Source organism: Ictidomys tridecemlineatus, chromosome 5, assembly GCF_052094955.1.
Source record: "Ictidomys tridecemlineatus isolate mIctTri1 chromosome 5, mIctTri1.hap1, whole genome shotgun sequence".
In the NCBI taxonomy this organism is placed as follows: domain Eukaryota; kingdom Metazoa; phylum Chordata; class Mammalia; order Rodentia; family Sciuridae; genus Ictidomys; species Ictidomys tridecemlineatus.
The window spans coordinates 32,263,905-32,283,496 of NC_135481.1; the positions used below are offsets into that span (position 1 = coordinate 32,263,905).

Sequence of the window (19,592 nt, forward strand, 5' to 3'; positions counted from 1 at the left end):
CTAGCTGATATACATTCTCATTCCCAGTGTTCTCAGCTCTGCACAATACTGATTCCACAGGGCCTTAAGGAGCTGCTTTAAGGCTAATGCCTCATTGATGTTTTGCTTTGTTTTACCTCATCAACGCTGTTTTGTCCAGGCAGATGAATGGCCTAACTAATAGAGAGTTCATTTAATATAAATGCTTTAAGGTTTAGCAAAGCTTTGAAGTTTTTGGTCAGAAGAATGTCTAGAAGCACATTAGTAATTCATAAATTAGTATAAAAAAGGAAAAAGAAAATGCTAAATGTTAAACAGTGGGCACAATTCAAAGTTTCTGTTGCTGTTTTAAAAGAATTGAGAAACATTTTGGAAGTTATGAGTAGTCCAGGTACAGCGTAAGCCTCTTTCTTTTTAACACACAGCCCTTGGGACACAAAGAGCCTCTCTCTACAGTTATAAAAGCAGTTCTCATGTGTTGGTTCTGTTTCTCATCTGAAAGGAAAACTCCTGTACCTGGGAAAGCCTTTTCTGGTAATAGAAGCCAAAGGCAATGTTTGGATCTACCATTAAATTAGAGCCTATTGGGAGTTTTGGAAAAGAAAAAAACACCTCATTTGTTCCAGAAACAGTGTTAAACATTGCCTAGCTCATAGTAGGACATAAAGTTATGTTTGATGAGTAGTTGGATGAGGAGATAACTTGGAGATGTCTCTCTATGTGTTCTGACTTCAGAGGCACCAGAAACTGTTCAGCCGGGTGCCACAGCCCAGCCTGCCAGCTCACATTCTTTGCCACACATCAAGCAGCAGCTGTGGAATGAAGACTGCTACCATGGCAAGCTGAGCAGGAAGGCAGCTGAGAGCCTTTTGGTAAAGGATGGGGACTTTTTGGTTCGGGAGAGTGTGACATCCCCTGGGCAGTATGTACTGAGTGGACTACAGGGAGGCCAGGCAAAACATCTTCTCCTGGTGGATCCTGAAGGCAAGGTATCATTGATTTTTCATTACACATTTCATAGAATATTGTCTATTAAGGTTACTCTGAATGGTATCCAAAACTTGAGATTGAATAGTGTTTATGTTTAAGCATTTACTTTTTCTTGAACCTTCCATCTAGAGCAAGAGGTGCTAAGTAGAGACTAGTGGAAGAATTAGAGTGGGAGGCCAGGCTGGAACATTAAGTTAAGGATAATCTCTCTCTGTCCTTCTCATTCAATCCAATGAACACCTACTACATGAAAGTACAAGGATTCAGCTGTGCTCTTATTGACTCTTGTTCAGTGTCACATAAGTAGTTCTTGCTCTCAGGAGGCTTATAATTTCATAAAATAGTGTTTAAATAATCATAACATAAAGCCAAATGAGATAAGGATGGTTCAACCAAAACATTATAATGTTTCTCAGTACAGAGAGATCATTGTGGTTGAGACAAACTGGGAAAACTTCTTATAGGATCTGACATGTTAGGTAAACTATGAAAGAGTGAAGAATTTAAAAAGGGCATTTGGAGTACAGTGAAGGAGTGATAGGAACAGATGGAGTAATAGGATGGTATTAAGCCAATAGAAGATGTATGGGTGGAGCAGAGAATAACCTGTAGACATCTGGAAACGTTCTTTGGAGACGATGTATAGGGTGGAAATGCCTAATTTTCTAGACATTGGGGAGGCATTAGCAGTTTTAGAAGAAGGGAATGATACATGAAGAGGTGACATCAACCACAATAACAGCAGTAGTCCCAGTCCTCATTCTCCAACAGAAACACTGATTTGAAAATTCTGTATAGACCAAAATACTTTTATGAGAATCTTGGAATCCAGTTAATAAGTTAAAGTTGTCAAGGTGAGCATAAAACTGGGAATTATCAAGTTGAAATTGCTAAAAAGAGCAATTCCACTTTACCTATGGCAGTTCTCTCAAGCCAGCATAGCTTGGTATCAGGAGAGAATGCTCTGGCTCATGACTTCTGCCTTCAAGGGTGAAAGAGAATGCATGGGATGGGAAGCATGCATCCCGTCCATTGCTCCAACTTTTCAGAGGACTGCCTGAGAGACTGGTTTCTGTCTTGCCTCATATGGAGCACCAATGGACTTGGCATAATGGGATGCATCAGAGCTGATGAGAACAAAGAACACAAAGTAGCTTGCTGCAGGTATTCTTTGCACAACCAGGAAACAGTGTACAACATGAGACTTTTCCTTCAGGAAGGGGTAGAACAAAATTTACATCCAGCATTCTGACTCTTTGGAGGGGCTCCTAATGGCCTGAAATCTCTCTTGGGTTGCTGATGGGAAGTCAGGATATCTTGGAAGTCCATTGGCTACTGAGAACAATAGTGAGAGACTTGCAGCTATAGAACAAAGGAGCTTGCAGTGCCATAAAAAGATACCAGAAAGAGGAAGAGAGTTTGAGCTTCTAAAAACTTGGCCTCTCTAATTGAGAAATTGAGTACACAGGCCCAGAGAAGTTTCATCTCCCCTCCATAAAAGGTTTTAGAGGCACCCAGAATCTCTAGCTGGTCTGATTGGTGAGTATATTCCCATATGTGAAGATAGTCTGTAAGGATTGATAGACGTAGCTGTTTTTCATGTGTGTGGATCCCAACACAAAGTTATGAGACACAAGAAGAGGCAGGGAAACATTGTCCTAACAAAGGAACAAGGTACATCTGCAGAAGCTGATCCTAAAGAAATAAAAGTATGCTTGCCTACCATGTGTGAAGCCTTGGATTTGGTCCTCAATGCTGCAACAACAAACCTTGCTGATTATTTGAAGCTGAGAACGTAGCTTAGTGGTGGAGCGCTTGCCTAGCATGTGCAAGGCTCTGGATTCAATCCCCAGCACGCACACTCACACACTCACACATCCAAACACCCACAATTAATTAATTTTTTAATTAATTTAAAAAGGGAAATAGAGTTATCTGAATTACCTGACAAAGTAAAAGAGGTACCTGAATTCAAAGTAACCATCATAAAAGATGCTGTATGAGCTTAGGAACACAAACCATGAACAAAATGAAAAGCCAGCAAAGAGAAACAAAATATAAAAAGGAATCAAATAGAATTTTTGTAGCTAAAGAATATAACTGAACTAAAAACAACAAGTTTCCTCAAACAGAAGGAAGAATTAGTGAATAAATGATCTTGAAGGTAAGTCATTTAATATTGTCCAGACCCAGGTACAAAAAGAAAAAAAAAGATAAGGATGCCTAAAGGACTATGGGACACCATCAGATGGACAGGAATCCAAAAAGTCAAACACAGAAAGGGAATAGAAAGCTTATTTAAAGAAATAATAACTGAAAGTGTCCCAAACTTGGGGAAGAAAATAGACTTCGGACTCAAGAAGCTCAATAGACTTCAACTATGAGAAATTCAAAGAAGTATACACCAAGACATAGTATAATCAAATCATCAAAACAGAGAGAGTTCAAAAGCAGCAGGAGAAATGTTCATCATGTACAAAAGAACTCACTTAAGATTATCAATGGATTGCTCATATTTTCCACAAAACAATGAGTGGATTTGATATATTCAATATTCTGAAAGAAAAAAATTTCACCATTCAAAAGTACTACATCTGGCAAAAAAAAATGACAGATGAGATAACCAAAATCTGAAGGTGTTCATCATCACTATCCATCCCTTACAAGAAATGCTAAATGGAATTCTTTATGATGAACCAAGCAACATGAAAATTTAAAGGTCATTGGTAAAGGTAAATATTATAGACAAAGAATACTGTAACACTGTAATGGTGGTGTATAAATAGCTTTTAATTCTGGTATAGAAAATAAGACAAAACTATAAACAATAACTATAAAAATATATTAATGGATATATGGTATGAAAATATGTAATTTGTGAAAGCAATAATAGTATGCATGTATAGAATTTAAAATGTACAGTATTTATATACTGTTGAAGTTGCTACTAATAGCTTAAAATAGATTATTATCATTTAAGATGTTTTTTGTAAGCCCTATGGTAACTACAAATAACATACCTAAAGAAGATACACTAAAGAAATTGACAGCTATTGGTACATGCCTGTAATTCCAGTCGCTCAGGAGGCTGAAGCAGGAGGATCACAAGTTCAAAGTCAGCCTCAGCAATTTAGTGAGGCCCTAAGCAACTTAGTGAGACCCTGTATCAAAATAAAAAATGTGCTGGGGTTGTGCATTAGTGGTTAAGTGCCCTGGGTTCAATCCCTGGTACAAAAAAATAAGACAAAGAAGTCAAAACATGTCACCACACAAAAAAATCAGTGAAATATAAAGCAAGACAGCAAAAGGTAGGTCAAAAAAAGACAGAAAACAGTTAATAAAATGGAGAGTTTTTTCCTATTAATAACTACTTTAAATGTAAATAAATTAAAGTTCACAATCAAAAGACTAAGTGGCTGAATAGATTTTTTTTTAAAGTTGCAAAGATATGTTATCCACAATGGCTCACTTTAGATTTTTTTGGTTTGTGTTGGGGGGAGTACTAGGGATTGAATTCAGGGATATTTGACCACTGAGCCGCATCCCCAGGCCTATTTATTTTTAATATTTATTTTTTAGTTGTAGTTGGACATGATACCTTTATTTTATTTATTTTTCTGTGGTGCTGAGGATTGAACCCAGGGCCTAGCCCATGCTAGGGCTACACTCTACCGCTGAGCCACAACCCCAGCCCTCCCCAAGCCTGTTTTGTATTTTATGTAGAGACAGGGTCTCACTGAGTTGCCTAGTGCCTCGATTTTGCTGAGGCTGGCTTTGAACTCTCCATCCTCCTGTCACTGGGGTTTAGGTGTGTGCCACTGCATGTGGCTCACTATAGATTTAAAGACACATGTAGCTGAGATTAAAAGGATAGAAAAAGATTTACCATGCAAATGATAATCAAAAGAAAGCAGGAGTGGCTGAGTTTATATTAAACACAAATAGACTTTGTCAAAAACTGCTAAAAGTGTCAAAGAAGGACATTATCTACATTTTTGTGCCACTTTTCCCCTTTTTCTGTCTTGCTTTGTGTTTCTCTTTCTTTCTTTTATTTTTTTGAGGTAACATCTTTGATTCCTTTCATTTTCTTTGTGTATCTTCTATAGGGATTTTATTTGTAGTTACAATGGAGCTTACATAAACAATTTATAGTCATAATAGTTTATTTTGAACTGATAATTTATTAGAATGTTAATTATAAGTGTATATAAATCCAAGAGCAGAGCACAAATATGTGAAGCAGAACTGAAGGGAGAAATAGAAAGCAGCACAGTGTTATTAGGGGATTTCATTACCTACTTTTCAATAATGAAAAGAATATCAGAAAGAAGACCAATGAAGAACAGAGAACTTGAAGACACTATAGACCAAATGGATCTAATAGATGTATACAGCAGCAGAATACACATTTTACTTAAGTATATACATAGTAAATTCACCAGGATAGGTCACATGCTAGGACACAAAACAAGTTTTTAAGAAATTAAAGATTGAAATAATACCAAATATCAATGGAAGAAAGACTAGAAATTGTAAAAGGAAAACAGTTATTTTTACAAATATGTAGAAATTAAACAACACACTCTTGAGCAAGCAGTGGGTTAAATAAGAAATTTAAAAGAAATTAGAAAATATCTTGACAAATGAAAATGAAAAATACTGTATTAAACTCACAGAATGCAGCAAAATCCTTACTGAGAGAGAAGTTTATAGTGACAAATGCCTACATTGAAAAGAAGAAAGATCTCAAATGATCTAAATTTATACCCCAAAGAATTAGAAAAGTAAGACAAACTAAGCTCAAATTTTATAAAAAGAAAGAAAGAACTAAGATTAGAGTATGTATTGCTTAGCTTTGTATTAATCCAAGGGAATACCTAAGGCAGCTGATTTTATAAAGAAAAAGTTTTGTTTAGTTCATAGTTTGGAGACTGAAAATCCAAAAGGCACAATGTAGGTTCGATGGTCATCCCTGGGTCACATCACTTCATGACACAGATGCAATGGTGGCTGCATGTGCAGGAGAAGTAAGTTATTACATTTTGAACCAGGAATAGAGAGGAGGCTGGGAGCCAACTCAGGCTCTCATTATATTCCTCTTGAGAACTGCCAAGGAGTTCTAAAAGAACTACCTTCTGAGGGCACACTTCTAATGACTTAAGGAACTATCTTTAGACTTTACCTTACAAAGGTTCCACAGCACTTCCTAGTAATGCCTCTGTGAGGACCAAACCTTTAGTCATAATGAACCTTGGAGAGTCACTCAGATTATAGACAAACCAGAGCAGAGCATAAACAAATGGAAAAACAATAGAAAGCAATAGAGAAAAATCAGTGACACTAAGAATTGTTTTTTTGAAAACAAAGAAAATTGAGAAATCTTTAGCCAAGATAACTAAGAAAAATAAGACAAGTAAAATAAGAAATGAGGACACTACGTAATTAAAAGAATTATAAGATACTACTATGTATAATTATCTGCCAGGAAATGGATAAATTCTTAAAAATCTAAACCTACCAAAACTGGATCATGAGGAAATAAAAAATCTGAATATACCTACAACTGGTAAGGAGATTGAATCAGTAATCAAAAATCTCCCAACAAAGAAAAGCTCAGGACCAGTTTTTTTTAGATTCAATGAAATCCCAATGAGTTTTTCAGATAGACATAGGAAAAATACTCCTAAAATTTATATGGAACCACAGAGAACCCTGAGTAGCCTGAACAGTCTTGAGAAAGACAGTGCTGGAGGCCTTATATGCCTGATTTCAAAACATATTTAAAAGCTGTATTAATCAAAATAATATGGTTCTAACACCTAGATTAATAGATTAGTAAAGAGAGTTCAGGATTGAGCCCATTTATATGGTCAAATGACCTTCAACAAGGGTGCCAAAACTACATCATGGGAAAAGGATAGTGTCTTCAACAAATGAGGCTGGGAAAATTGAATATTCACATGGAAAGAAAGAAAGAGAGAAGGAGGGGGAGAGAGAGAGAAAAGAGAGAGGAAGGAAGGAATAAAGGAGTGAGGGAGGGAAGGAAGGTAGAAAGGAAGGAAGGATGGATAGACAAAAATCAACTCAAAATAGGATTAAATGGGGGCTGAGGTTGTGGCTCTGTGGTAGAACTGTGAAGAACTGGGTTTGATTCTCAGCATGACATAAAAATAAATAAATAAGATAAAGGTATTATGTCCATATACAACTAAAAAATTTTTTTAAAAAATAGGACTTAAATGTAGAATTTTAAGTAAAAAAATTTCTAGGAGAACATAGAGGAAAAGCTTCTTAACATTGGTGTTGGCAGTGATTTCTTAGATAAGATTCCCAAAGCACAGACAGACTCAGAAACAGAAAATAAAATGGTGTTTGCCAGTCCCTGGGGATAGGGAGAAATGAGAAGTTGCTGTTTTATGGGTATACAATCTCAAGTCATACTAGAGAAAGTTCTAGAGACCTGCTGTACAACAGTGTGCTTCTAGTTAACAATACATTTTAAAGTGTACTATATATTTGAAATCTCTTGAGAGAGTAGATCTCATGTGTTTCTTTTTTATCACAATTTCTTAAAAAGCCTACGTGGGTGGGATTGTAACTGTAAATGTCTTCAGGGTCCAACCAATACTATAAGTGAGTAAAAGTGGGAAGATGATGGAGCGAGCATAGGGTGCAGTGGGTCTGCTGAACTATAAAACACCCAGTCACCATTCAATTCCAAACAGTTGCTGCCTAGTAGGGCAAGATTTGATTTTTCCAAAGAAGCCACAAAACCAGAGTTTTATATAAACTCTTCCCATTTTCAGTTCAAAATACCTAGAACTCTCCTACTTAAAAATGCTCCCTAACCTAATCCCCAGCAAACTACAACATCTGGTGTTTTTGGCCAGAGAATGGAACCTTTCAATCTCCATACTAGGAGGATTAATTTAATAATTTATATGTTGGATCCATTATAGAGAAGGGTAAGACCAGGGAAAGAGAAAAGTAATTAGGAGCTTCTAGGTAAGAAGCAGTGAAAGGCTGAACCAGAATGGAGGCAGGAAAAATACAGAGGGGAAGCAGAATGATTTTGAATTAACACTACTGGTGGGGCTGTAAATTGGTGTATCCAATGTGGAAAGCAGTATGGAGATTTCTTGGAAAATTGGGAATGGAACCACAATTTGACCCAGCTATCCCTCTCCTTGGTCTTTGCTCAAAGGACTAAAAAACAGCATTCTGCAGGGATACAGCCAATCAATGTTTATAGCAATACAATTCACAGTAGCTAAACTGTGGGACCAACTTAGATGCCCTTCAATAGATGAATGGATAAAAAAAAAGTGGCATATATTTTACACAATGGAATATTACTCAGCAATAAAAGAGAATAAAATCATGGCATTCGCAGGTAAATGGATGGAGTTAGAGAAGATAATGCTAAGTGAAGTTAGCCAATCCCAAAAATCCAAATGCCGAATGTTTTCTCTGGTATAAGGAAGCCGATTCATAGTGGGGTAGGGAGGGGGAGCATGGGAGGAACAGACGAACTCTAGATAGGGCAGAAGCATGGGAGGGGTAGGGAAGGGGTATGGGGTTAGAAATGATGGTGGAATGTGATGGACATTACTATCCAAAATACATGTATAAAGACACACACACACACACACAAAAGAACATAGCATGGCAGGATTGGTTAGCTGAATTGATGTGAGGTGGGGATGAGATGGAAGAGATAAAAACTTCTACAAGGTTTGGAGCCATTTGAGAGTTAGTTGAAGTCATTGTGCCCTTTTCCTCCAAATCCTTGAAAGTGTATGTATTAAAATTAGGGATATTCTCTTTTGTAGCTATTGTAAAATAATAATCAAAATAGGAAATTTAATATGACTATAATATTATTATCTAATTTATAGTTCCTATTATTTGAATTCTGTCCATTAATAAGTATATGTATATTTAATATGCCAAAACCCAATACCTTGGCAGAACTCAAAAGAATCCCTTGTAGGAAAACTAGTAGAATTACATAACAAGGTACCCCCTGATTATACACCATCCTCCCCTTGATGATTCTTCATCTACCTTCTGAACAGGAGCAGATGTATGCTAAACTGCCAAGCTAATAGCAATGATGAATAGTATTGTATGTCTTCTGTCCATGCATAGATTGAGGATGCAATAATACTAGGAAGGAAATTCCACAGAGGAAGGCCTGGCATAGGAAAATAGAGTTCCTTTGGCATGCAGACCGTAAGTTCTGTGCAAAAAATATTTATGAATCAGCTACTTTATGAAGTCTGCTGGAAGGAGACATGAATGCCTATTAAAAAAAGGTCTGAGGAGGTTTCTTGGAGGAGACAGAATTTGTGTTTAGCCTCCAAGGAGAGGTCAGACTTCTCTTCCTGTAGACACAAGGTAATATGAAAACACACAGCTTAATGGAAGATAAATTTAATCCTGGGATTTACTCTTGAATATAAATCAGTTAAATATTTATAGTATTGGCAAAAGTATAGAGTATATGAAATAATAACAACACAAAGAGGCTGGTTGCAAATTTGAATTGAGTGACAAGTGCTTACCATTTCTTCACTGTAGGATGGTTTCTGTAAAAAGGTAATGAGACATGAGAAAGTTGTTTATTAGGGAAAATAGAGTTGAAAAGTGATTTTTATACTTTATTCAGCAAAATTACTACTTTAGGGATAGGTCTGGAAAACACACATTATTGTCATTATTCTCTCACCCTCTCTACCAAAAAAATAAAAGATGATTTAAAAGATGGTAATCAGAAGTACTATTCTTCATATTCAAAATTCAAATTGGTTCCCTTCTTATTGAAACTACACAATTTATTTGCTTTCCTTTCCCCACCCCAACTATCTATATCTTTCAGAAGAAGTACTCTTATTTAACCTAAATATATTTATACTTGCTCTTTAAGGTGAGGACCAAGGATCATGTGTTTGATAATGTCGGCCACCTTATCAGATACCATATGGATAATAGTTTGCCAATCATCTCTTCTGGAAGTGAAGTAAGCCTTAAACAACCAGTGAGGAAAGATAGTAATCCGGGACTTTCGCATTCCAAGAAATGACAACACTGAAACATCATCACAATGGTATTTCAAGAAACTCCATTTTTTGTTAGTCCACATTAAAAATTCAAACTTTGTTCCTAAAAAAAAAAAAAAGCACAAACTGTGAAGTGCATATTTCCAAGAACATCATGGACAAAGTCTTTTATAAAACAAAAAACTAGTAATATATCTTCAGAAAATGAAAATCAGAGAAGAGGAAGAGGATTGCTTCATTTATAAAGAAATTATACATATGCACGGATGTCACTTTTTAAGGTCATATTGCATTGACAACAAGCTAAAAGCACAATTAAAATATCACATTCTAAAGACAACTTGAACTGCGGGGGCAGTGTATGTGCCTTTTAACTTGATAATTTGGGGAAGTTTTCATGTGGGGCAGATAGTCCATTTTATATGGACTGATAGTTCTGGGTGTTTTCATGTTCTATAACTACAGAACCATTTGCCAAAAATGTTTTTTCTTGCTAAAAAAAAAAGAAGCAATTTGCTTGATAGTTACTGACGTTATTTCATTTTTCTGCTTAGTAGCATCTTTCATGGCGATGTTAAAATAAATATGGCATTGAATTCAAACTGTGTCTATGCCAATAGAGTCAAGTCAAAAGCCCCTGAAACTGTTAGTCTTTTTCATTGGTCTGTCCCACTTGCTGTTTAAAAGGTTGTAAAGGATCTATATTCTTTGGCCTAATATTTCTCAATCTTTGCTATTTGGACTGTTTTTATACATTATGCCACAAACTTAAGAGGCCAAATCTGTCAGTCATTTTTTTAATTTATCATTATTCTCTCACCCTCCTTGCCAAAAAAATAAAATGTGATTTAAAAGATGGTAACCAGAACTACTGTTCTTCATATTCAATATTCAAATTGGTTCCCTTCTTCTTGAAACTACAGAATTTGAAAATATAGGGAAATTATCTTTTGACTTACTGCCACTGAATCATAGTTTTGTACCTACATATGTCCTAGCACCTTTTCTAGATATGGTTAGACAAAATGCAGAAGGGTAAAAACATTGAATGAAATAGTAGATCAAGCATTATATAGGGATAAGTATTAGGCTGGGACTTATCACTGTGACCTTGAGTAAGTTGCTAAACTCATCTGAATTCCAATTTTCTTGTTTATAAAATGAGGGAATTTGACTAGGAGAGTCTAGTCCTACCATAGTATGAGTCTATAAAAGGCAAGTCTTTCCTTTGTTAAAGGTCAGTATTGATAAACAGTCTGTATGGTCAAGGTTAAAAAAGTTTTTTTCCCTTTAGTCTGTGCCTATATTCAGGATAAATGGCATAACTGACATAGTTCAGACCCCACACCTTTTAGTGTAAGACAGTAAAAGTTTAGAATAATATAGGCAACGTAGTACAAATGGATTTAGTTTGCTTTCATTAGCAAAAATGTACTGCAGTTCTTTACTTGCCTTTGCATATATAGATATGGCAGTGTGTGTTTAATCCTGAATTATCTCAATAATTGCCTTAACTCTGTTTCATTTTGGCTAAGTAGATATAACCTAATATTTGTGATTGTGATACATTTGGTAAATTTTCAATATGGGAGACTTTTTAAAATAGAAATCATCAGAAACCAAACATAATGAACTCTAGTATTGTTATGGAAAGACTTATGATTTTATTTCTGTTGCCATTGATTTCTTAGGTAGGTTCATTTCTTTTTCTACAACTAGGAAATAATGTATCTTTCATTAATTTTCTGTACATCTTAGTTATTGATCACTTTTCCTTATAAAGAGCATCAGTATGCTACAGATAACAGAAATTTATGGGTAATCTAACCACCTTTATCAGAGACAGGGCAGGGCTGTGGTTGGACTCAATCTTCTGAGTAGAATGTTGACTGGGAAGCAAGAAGTTCCTGATACAAATGAACACAGATAGCAGTAATCGTGTGAGCAGTACATGTGGGTAAGCAGTATTTGACTATAATGGCATAGCAATTAGGCAAGCAATACTGTATTTATAAATACCACAGGCATAGTAAAAGAAACACAATAAATGTCTGCATGCTATTTTAATCTCACGTTCTTCATCCATTTTATAGTGAAAACCTATTTACTTATAAATATCTGTAAATGATTTTTTTTAAGAAATAAATGACTATTGCTTTGTGACAACTGACAATATATGCCTGGTGTTTGGGAATTGGAAAACTTTACCATTTGTAGGATGTATCAGGGTCCTGGTACAAAGCAGATGGCTCAGATTGGGTAATTTGAGATGTGGGCAGAATACAGGGAAACCACAAGGGAAAATTCAGTGCTCTGGGGCCCAGTGGAAAGAAAAAGAGAGGAAGCAGTTACAGAATCCAGAGAATTGTGGGCAAGGGCTGCCTTTGTGAGCTATGGTCTATCCTGGAGGAATGCAACCAGCCCTGATATCTCAACAGAGAGAGGGGCATTTTTAACATATTTCCCCCCCTCTCTGAATTCCAGATAAGATCCTCCCCTGGTCTAAGTAACTTGAAGACAGAACAAGACTTGATGTAGTCCTCCTGAAGGACTTGAAAGTTAGCCTCCTCAGACACAGAGGAGGATGCAAAAGAGTAGAGAGAAAATCTGAAAGGATAAATGGAGCATATACATCACAGAAGACTTGGGAAATGGTCAGACTTCTCAAAACATCAGAGAAAGTTTCAATTTGTCATTAAGGCAAAGCTAATTTGCAGAGAAATATGTATAAATGTTTGGGTAACTATATATGAATCACAGCAAAATGTCAGCTTTTTACTATTAATAAAAACTGAATAAGCTGTATTTTCAGTGTTGGTTATTTTGCTTAAGAACAATTTCACATACATTTAAGTCTTAACATATATACTTTTGATCCTTGACCTTCCTGTTTCTTGAAAACCCCTCTTCTAATTTTGCCATTTTCTTACTTGTAATTATATAAGGAAAAACAATGTATCTGACTCTGCTACTTTTTATGATTGGAATTATAGATCTACATAGATTACAACATGAGATAATTTCTTACTATGTTGAACATATATATGAAACATACCATTCTATATCTATGGAAAATATTTAAATACACACATATTAGTATTAGAAATGAATTGGTACTTTTATCTTTTTGAGATTCTTATATATACGATGGGATTTTTCCTTTATTTATATGCTTGCTCCTCCTTGCTCCATTTTTAGGTAATTTTATAGTCTTACTAATGGGTCAAATAATCTTATTAGGGTGGGAATAAAAGAGAGTTTTCCTATGGACCTTACAAAGAAAGAGCAATAAGGGAATGCTACACACAATTTTCACATGTAAATTTGATAACTAAGAAGAAACAGACTGATTTCTTTCAAAAGTACAAGCTATCACAATTCACCCAAGAGGAAACTGATGTTTGAATAGCAATAAAGAAAAATTGAATTCATGATTAAAAACTTAGCTGTGATGGTACTCAAATATCAACTTGATTGAATTGAGATATCCTTAGGAAATACCTATAGTTAAGAGATTTCCGGTGTGTCTATGAAGATGTTTCCAGAGTCATATAGGCATAGCATGGCACATGGGATAGAAAAATAAAGAGGATACCCTCCTTGTTTGTTGGTATCACTGTTCAATACTCTGGGTTACCATATGGAACAAAAAGTAGAAAAAGGAAGTAAGTGTGGGTACAAGCTCAATTTTTATTGAGTGGGTGCATCTATTGCTGCTGCCATGGCCCAGGAACATTGGACTCCAGCTCCTTTACTCTTCCAACATGAACTCTCACCGGCAATCCTCCAGGGAGCTTCTAGGCTTTCAATCTCCAGTTGGGGCTACATGATTGCTCCCTCTTATTCAGAGGCTCCAGCTTCTTGGACTGAGCAGCTATTAGTTCCTCTGGGTCTCCAGTATGCAGATGTGGAACTATCCAATTTTTGATCATGTAGCTCCCCTTTTATAATCATTTGTGTGGGTATACACACACACACACACACACACACACACACACACCCCACACACACACACTCCCCCCACCCTCTGTTGGTTTCTGTTCTTCTAGAAAACCATAAGACTATCCCCAAAAGAAATTTTAGATAATTTTAATAGAGAACTCAATCATTTAAAGAATAGTTAACATCAGTGCTATGCATTCACTTCTTGAACATTAAAGAGAACACTGAACTTATATATAGGGCTTTTCCTTCATTGATAAGCTTGCTTCTCCTTGCTCCAGTTTAGGTAATTTCATTGTCTTACTAATGGGTCAAATAACCTTATTAGTGTGGGAATGAAAGAGAGTTTTGCCTACAGACCCTACAAAGGAGGACCAAATAAGGGAGTGCTACACACAATTCTCACATGTAAATTTGGTAACTAAGAAGAAACAGACCAATTTCTCTCAAAAGAACAAACTCAATCATTTAAAGAAGAGTTAACATCATTTTTTGAAGCAAATATTACTCTGACATTAAAACCAGACTAAGTGAAAAAAAGAAAAATATCAATATCCTTGTGAATATAGATGCAAAAATCCTTTAATGTTAGCACATAGTATTCCCAATATATAAGAATAATCATATAGTGAGATTCATTCCAGGTATGCAAGGCTAGTTCAGTGTTTGAAAAGTGATGACTATGAGCTACCACATTAACAATCCCAAGAAGAAAAATCGCCCAGATCCATCCGCACTGCCCTGTACGAATCCCAGGCTCACAGCAGGCCTGGTCCACCTCTCCCCCAGTTGGGCAGACACCTTCCAGAGCCTAGCCTCTGGCGCACTACCTCGGGAGGGAGGTCAAGCCCAGCAGCCTAGATCGGCCCACACCAGCCTGTGTGGGTCCCAGGCTCACAGCAGGCCCAGTCTACCCCTCTCCAGGCAGAGCAGACACCTACCAGAACCTAGCCTCTGGTGAAGAACAATCCCTCCAACCAGCAGACTGCCCTAGGAGGTCAGCTGGGTGACCCAGAACCACCCACCCTGGCCTGTGCAGGATCCAGATCCAGGATGTAGTAGCATTCATTTTGGGACACCAGCAAGGTCTGGAAGCCCAACATCAAGGTGAGGTACAGAAAATCTGCATGGGTACTATAAGAATATAGGGAAGAAACTGTAATATCTCAGATCCACACTGCAAGAAAGGAAGACACACAGACAACATGAAAAAAATAAGTACCCCAAACAAACCAGGACACTATAATAACAGAACCCATTTTCAACCCAACAGCAAAGTTGATGAAATGTCAGAGAAGGAGTTCAGAAGGTTCGTAATTAAAATGATCTGTGAATTAAAGAATGACCTAAATGAGCAAATATAGGCAAAAATTGATCACTCCAACAATGAGATAAGAGAGCAGATACAGGTAGCAAAAGATTACTTCAAGAAAGAGAGACTCTGAAAAAAATCCAGTAAGAAATCCTTGAAATGAAGGATACAATAAATCAAATAAAAAAATCAATAGAAAGCATAACCAACAGACTAGATCACTTGGAAAAAAAATCTGGAAAATAAAGTTGATTACATAGTGAAGATAGTTAGAAACCATTAACAGAACATCCAAGAATTATGGGACAGCATCAAAAGACCAAATTGAAATGTTATTGGGATAGAGGAAGGCACAGAGTTTCAAACAGAAGGAATGCACGATCTCTTCAATGAGATAATATCAGAAAAATTTCCAAGCATGAAGAACGAATTGGAAAACCAAATACAAGAGGCTTACAGGATACCAAATGTACAAAATTACAACAGATCTACACCAAGGAACATTAAAATGAAAATGCCTAGCATACAGAATAAGGATAGAATCTTAAAAGCCGCAAGAGAGAAGAATAAGATAGGGGGAGACCAATTCGAATGTCAGCAGATTTTTCAACCCAGACCTTCAAAGCCAGGAGATCATGGAACAACATATACCAAGCTCTGAAAGAAAATGAATGCCAACCAAGAATCTTATATCCAGTAAAACTAAGCTTTAGATTTGATGATGAAATAAAAATCTTCCATGATAAACGTTAAAAGAATTTAAAACTAGAAAGACTGCACTATAGAACATCCTCAGCAAAATATTCCAAGAAGAAGAAATGAAAAACAATGATGAAAATCAGCAGAGGGAGAGATTATACTAAAGGAAAATCTAATTAGAGGAGAAACCTAGTCACATTAAATACCAAAAATAAACAAAAATGGTTTGGAATACAAATCATGTCTCAATAATAACCCTGACTGTTAATGGCCTAAACTCATAAATCAAAAGATATAGACTAGCAGATTGGATTAAAAAAAAAAAAAGACCCAACAATATACTGCCTCTAAGAGACTCATCTGATAAGAAGACATCCACAGACTGAAGGTGAAGGGTTGGGAAAAATCATACCACTCACATGGACTCTGGAAGCAAGCAGTGGTTTCCATCCTCACATCAAATAAAGTAGACTTCAAACTACAGTCAATCAAAAATAATAAAGAAGGACACTACATACTGCTCAAGGGAACCATACACAACAAGACTTAACAATTTTAAATATATATGCTCTGAACAATGGAGCATCTACATTCATCAAACAAACTCTTCTCAAGTTCAAGAGTCAAATAGACCACAACACAATAATTTTGTATACCCCTTCCCTGACTTCCACGTGTTTTGCTTCTAACTCCCTGCACTGTTGCTGTCTTGCCACCTTTACTAGTGCAAGAGTGTGAAATCTCAGGTCCTTTGCCTCTGATTACACTTAGGGGATTCCATGTGGGATCAGGTGGGGCCCAGCATTTTTCCTGAAGTCACACCCTTGCTTGGCCCTTTCCTGTCCCTCTTCCTCACTTCCTTACTGATTTCGCCTGAAAGTGTTTCCTTAAATCATCTGCATCTGAATTTTCATCCCAAAATTCACTTCTTTAAACTGACCTAAAACAGATGTGTATCAAACAACTTTAAACATGTGTCCCATTACTGGCCCATGTAAGTATTAAAATGCATTAATATTTTTGATGAATCTTGTAATACTCTTATGAATGGTATCATTGTATTTTGTTAGTGTACACTGAGTGCCTTGTGTGAGCAGTTAAAATATATACTAGTTTTATAAGTTCGTCTTGAGACTTCTTTTTTAACCTACTGAGTGTTTCAAGAAACAGAAGTGGGATGGTCTGAGCATCTCTTGGCATTTGGGTGGACTTGTATTCCACAAATATAATTCTTATAGATTCAGACCTTTTAAAATGGTCACATCACTTATAATAGCTTTTACTGATTTTCTGATTAAAAATCTTGTTGTGATTGAAATATTAAACATTAAATACAAGCAATTGGCCTTTCAGAACTTAAAGAAGCAAAAGACCTGTTGTCCCATGATTTTCATCCTTTTTTTTTTTAAGTTGGGAAAAAAGGACTCTGTGACAATATAAAACTGAAAAGAGCAATAGAAATTGTTTATTTACTTTTAAGAAAGAAATATGATCTAATTCATATGATTTGATAAAAAAAATAGAGCCCTATACATTTTCAAATAAACAAGTAATTTTTCACACTTGCCTTGGTAATATGTTGTGAGTTATTTAAATAAAAGAGATTCATAGCACATTTTATAAAGTAGAAGCAATTTCAGAGGAATTGGATGCCTTGGTTATAGATTTTTAGTAATAAAGATTTGAACTTTAAAATGTGTGTTATTTTAAAGTCATGTTGTAGGAAAAGTGTAAATAATTTAAACTGGTTAACAGTACACAGAGTTGGATTAACCAAACGACTCATAGCAAACTTACTGAATATTGATGAAGCCAAAAAAGATAGTTAATAATTAAGAAGCTGTAATAATGGCTCTTAAAAACCATTACCTCCTGAAGAAAAGCACTATTAAAATCATTCTCCCAAAAGTGGGAATTCTGGCTATCCTCAAGTATGCATTAGCAGCGACTTTACAATGTTGTACATATAAATTATGAATAATCATTCTTGATATACCTGATAATAGTATACTCATTTAAATTTATGAATTCTAAACATTAACAAACTTTGATATCTTGTTTGGTGGATTCCTGGATGTGTGAAAAAATAAAAGCCTATAAGTTAGCAAATTATTTTCCCATGATAACTTAATAAATGACTTTGGCATTTGTGTCATTGAATGGCCCATCAGAGAGATCCTTGTGGCCACTGTATTTGGGCTATGGAACACATTTGGTGAATCACTGGTCTAGACTTTCCAAGTATAATCTATCATTAAAAATACATCTTAGTTATGACTGGCTATATACAAGGAATATACTGATTTTGCAGGGCTCCCATAATAAAGTATCACAAACTAATAATTTTATTCTCCCACATCTCTGGAAGGTAGAAATTTGAAATCAAGCTGTTGTAAGAGCCTACACTTTCTCCAGACGTTAGGGGGAAAAAATTCTTGCTTTTTTCCAGTATCTGGTGGCCCTGGTGTTCCTTGCCCATGGCAATATAACTCCAGTTCTGCCTCCATCTTAACATGGATCTCTTCTTGTGGTTTGTGTCCTCTCTCCTTCCAAGGACACCAGTCATTAGATTTAGGGGCTACTCTAATCCATTATCACCTGAAATCAACTAATTAAATCTTTAAAGAACTTATTTCTAAATAAAGTTAGTCTTAGGTTCCAGATAGACATGCATTTGGGGGCAATAGTATTGCCCAAGCCAATACCCAAGCCAGCTCAATTAGAAAGCCATTTTAATTTTAAGTTCAAGTATCTCTGAATCCAGGGAAAAGCTGAACTAGCAGGCTTCTGATAGTACAGGAATTAGGCAAATCCATGGCTTTCAGTGGTAGAAGTTCATGATCTTCAGTCTTGGCTCTGCCACCTGCATGACAAAGCTATAGAGGCAGCCTATTTCCCATGAAATACAAGTGTAATAAGAGACTGCTTCTCTTCTGGAAGGCTGCTACCTTACTTTTTTCGTGAAGTCCTATTTCAGTTATCTGGTAAAGGAATTTGATTGGCTCAGATTGGGTCTGATTCTCACCCTTGATCTAATAAGGTATGGCCAGAGCTGGGGATGGTGTGTGTGTAGGGATGGTGCTGAGGTCACAATGGTTGTGAGCATGAGAGATTCTAGAAAAATATGTCAATGTTAAGCCTCTAGAATAGTGCTTGGCACAAAGTAGATGCTCAAAAAGAATTGTTGAATGAATGGGCTACAAATAATGGTCTGATCTTCCTCAGTTCTTTCCAAGCACTCCTGTTTCTGTCTCTGGTGCTTCCTAGTTTTGTTCTGTTTGCATAAAACCACATCCTTTGCATAGACTTCTCCTTTGCCTTATTTCATAAGTTTCTGTTATCCTTGTCTTTCTCTGCACTGCTTCCAGAACACCTTAGTATTTAGGTTGTGGCAGTTGTACCTTCCTGGTTATTCCTTACTGCCTCAGACCCCAATGTGTGCTCTAATCCAATAAGTCATAGGATGTGGAAACAGAATAGAAAAAAAAATCTTTAGGGTTTTTACATTTTAAAAGCTCTTTCACATATTTTTTCCTCATTGTATCTTTCCCATGATCCTGCAAAGCTGATATTATCATTCCTATTTTCAGATAAGTGTTCCAGGCTTC

General features: G+C 36.1%; 1 protein-coding gene across 2 annotated transcripts in view; it reads left to right on the top strand.

Moving 5' to 3' along the window:
- The window catches only part of Shc4 (SHC adaptor protein 4), a 128,971-nt gene extending 116,135 nt beyond the window's left edge, over positions 1-12,836 (top strand). Inside the window, exons 11-12 of one of the 2 annotated variants that reach the window (XM_040274722.2) lie at positions 715-968; positions 12,516-12,836. In XM_040274722.2, the coding sequence (XP_040130656.1) occupies positions 715-968; positions 12,516-12,569 (308 nt within the window). In that variant the 3' untranslated portion in view covers positions 12,570-12,836. Of the gene's footprint in view, positions 1-714; positions 969-9,898 lie in introns of both variants that reach the window. The other variant, XM_005316542.3, reaches the window with a different exon arrangement.
- Positions 12,837-19,592: the final 6,756 nt, after the last annotated feature.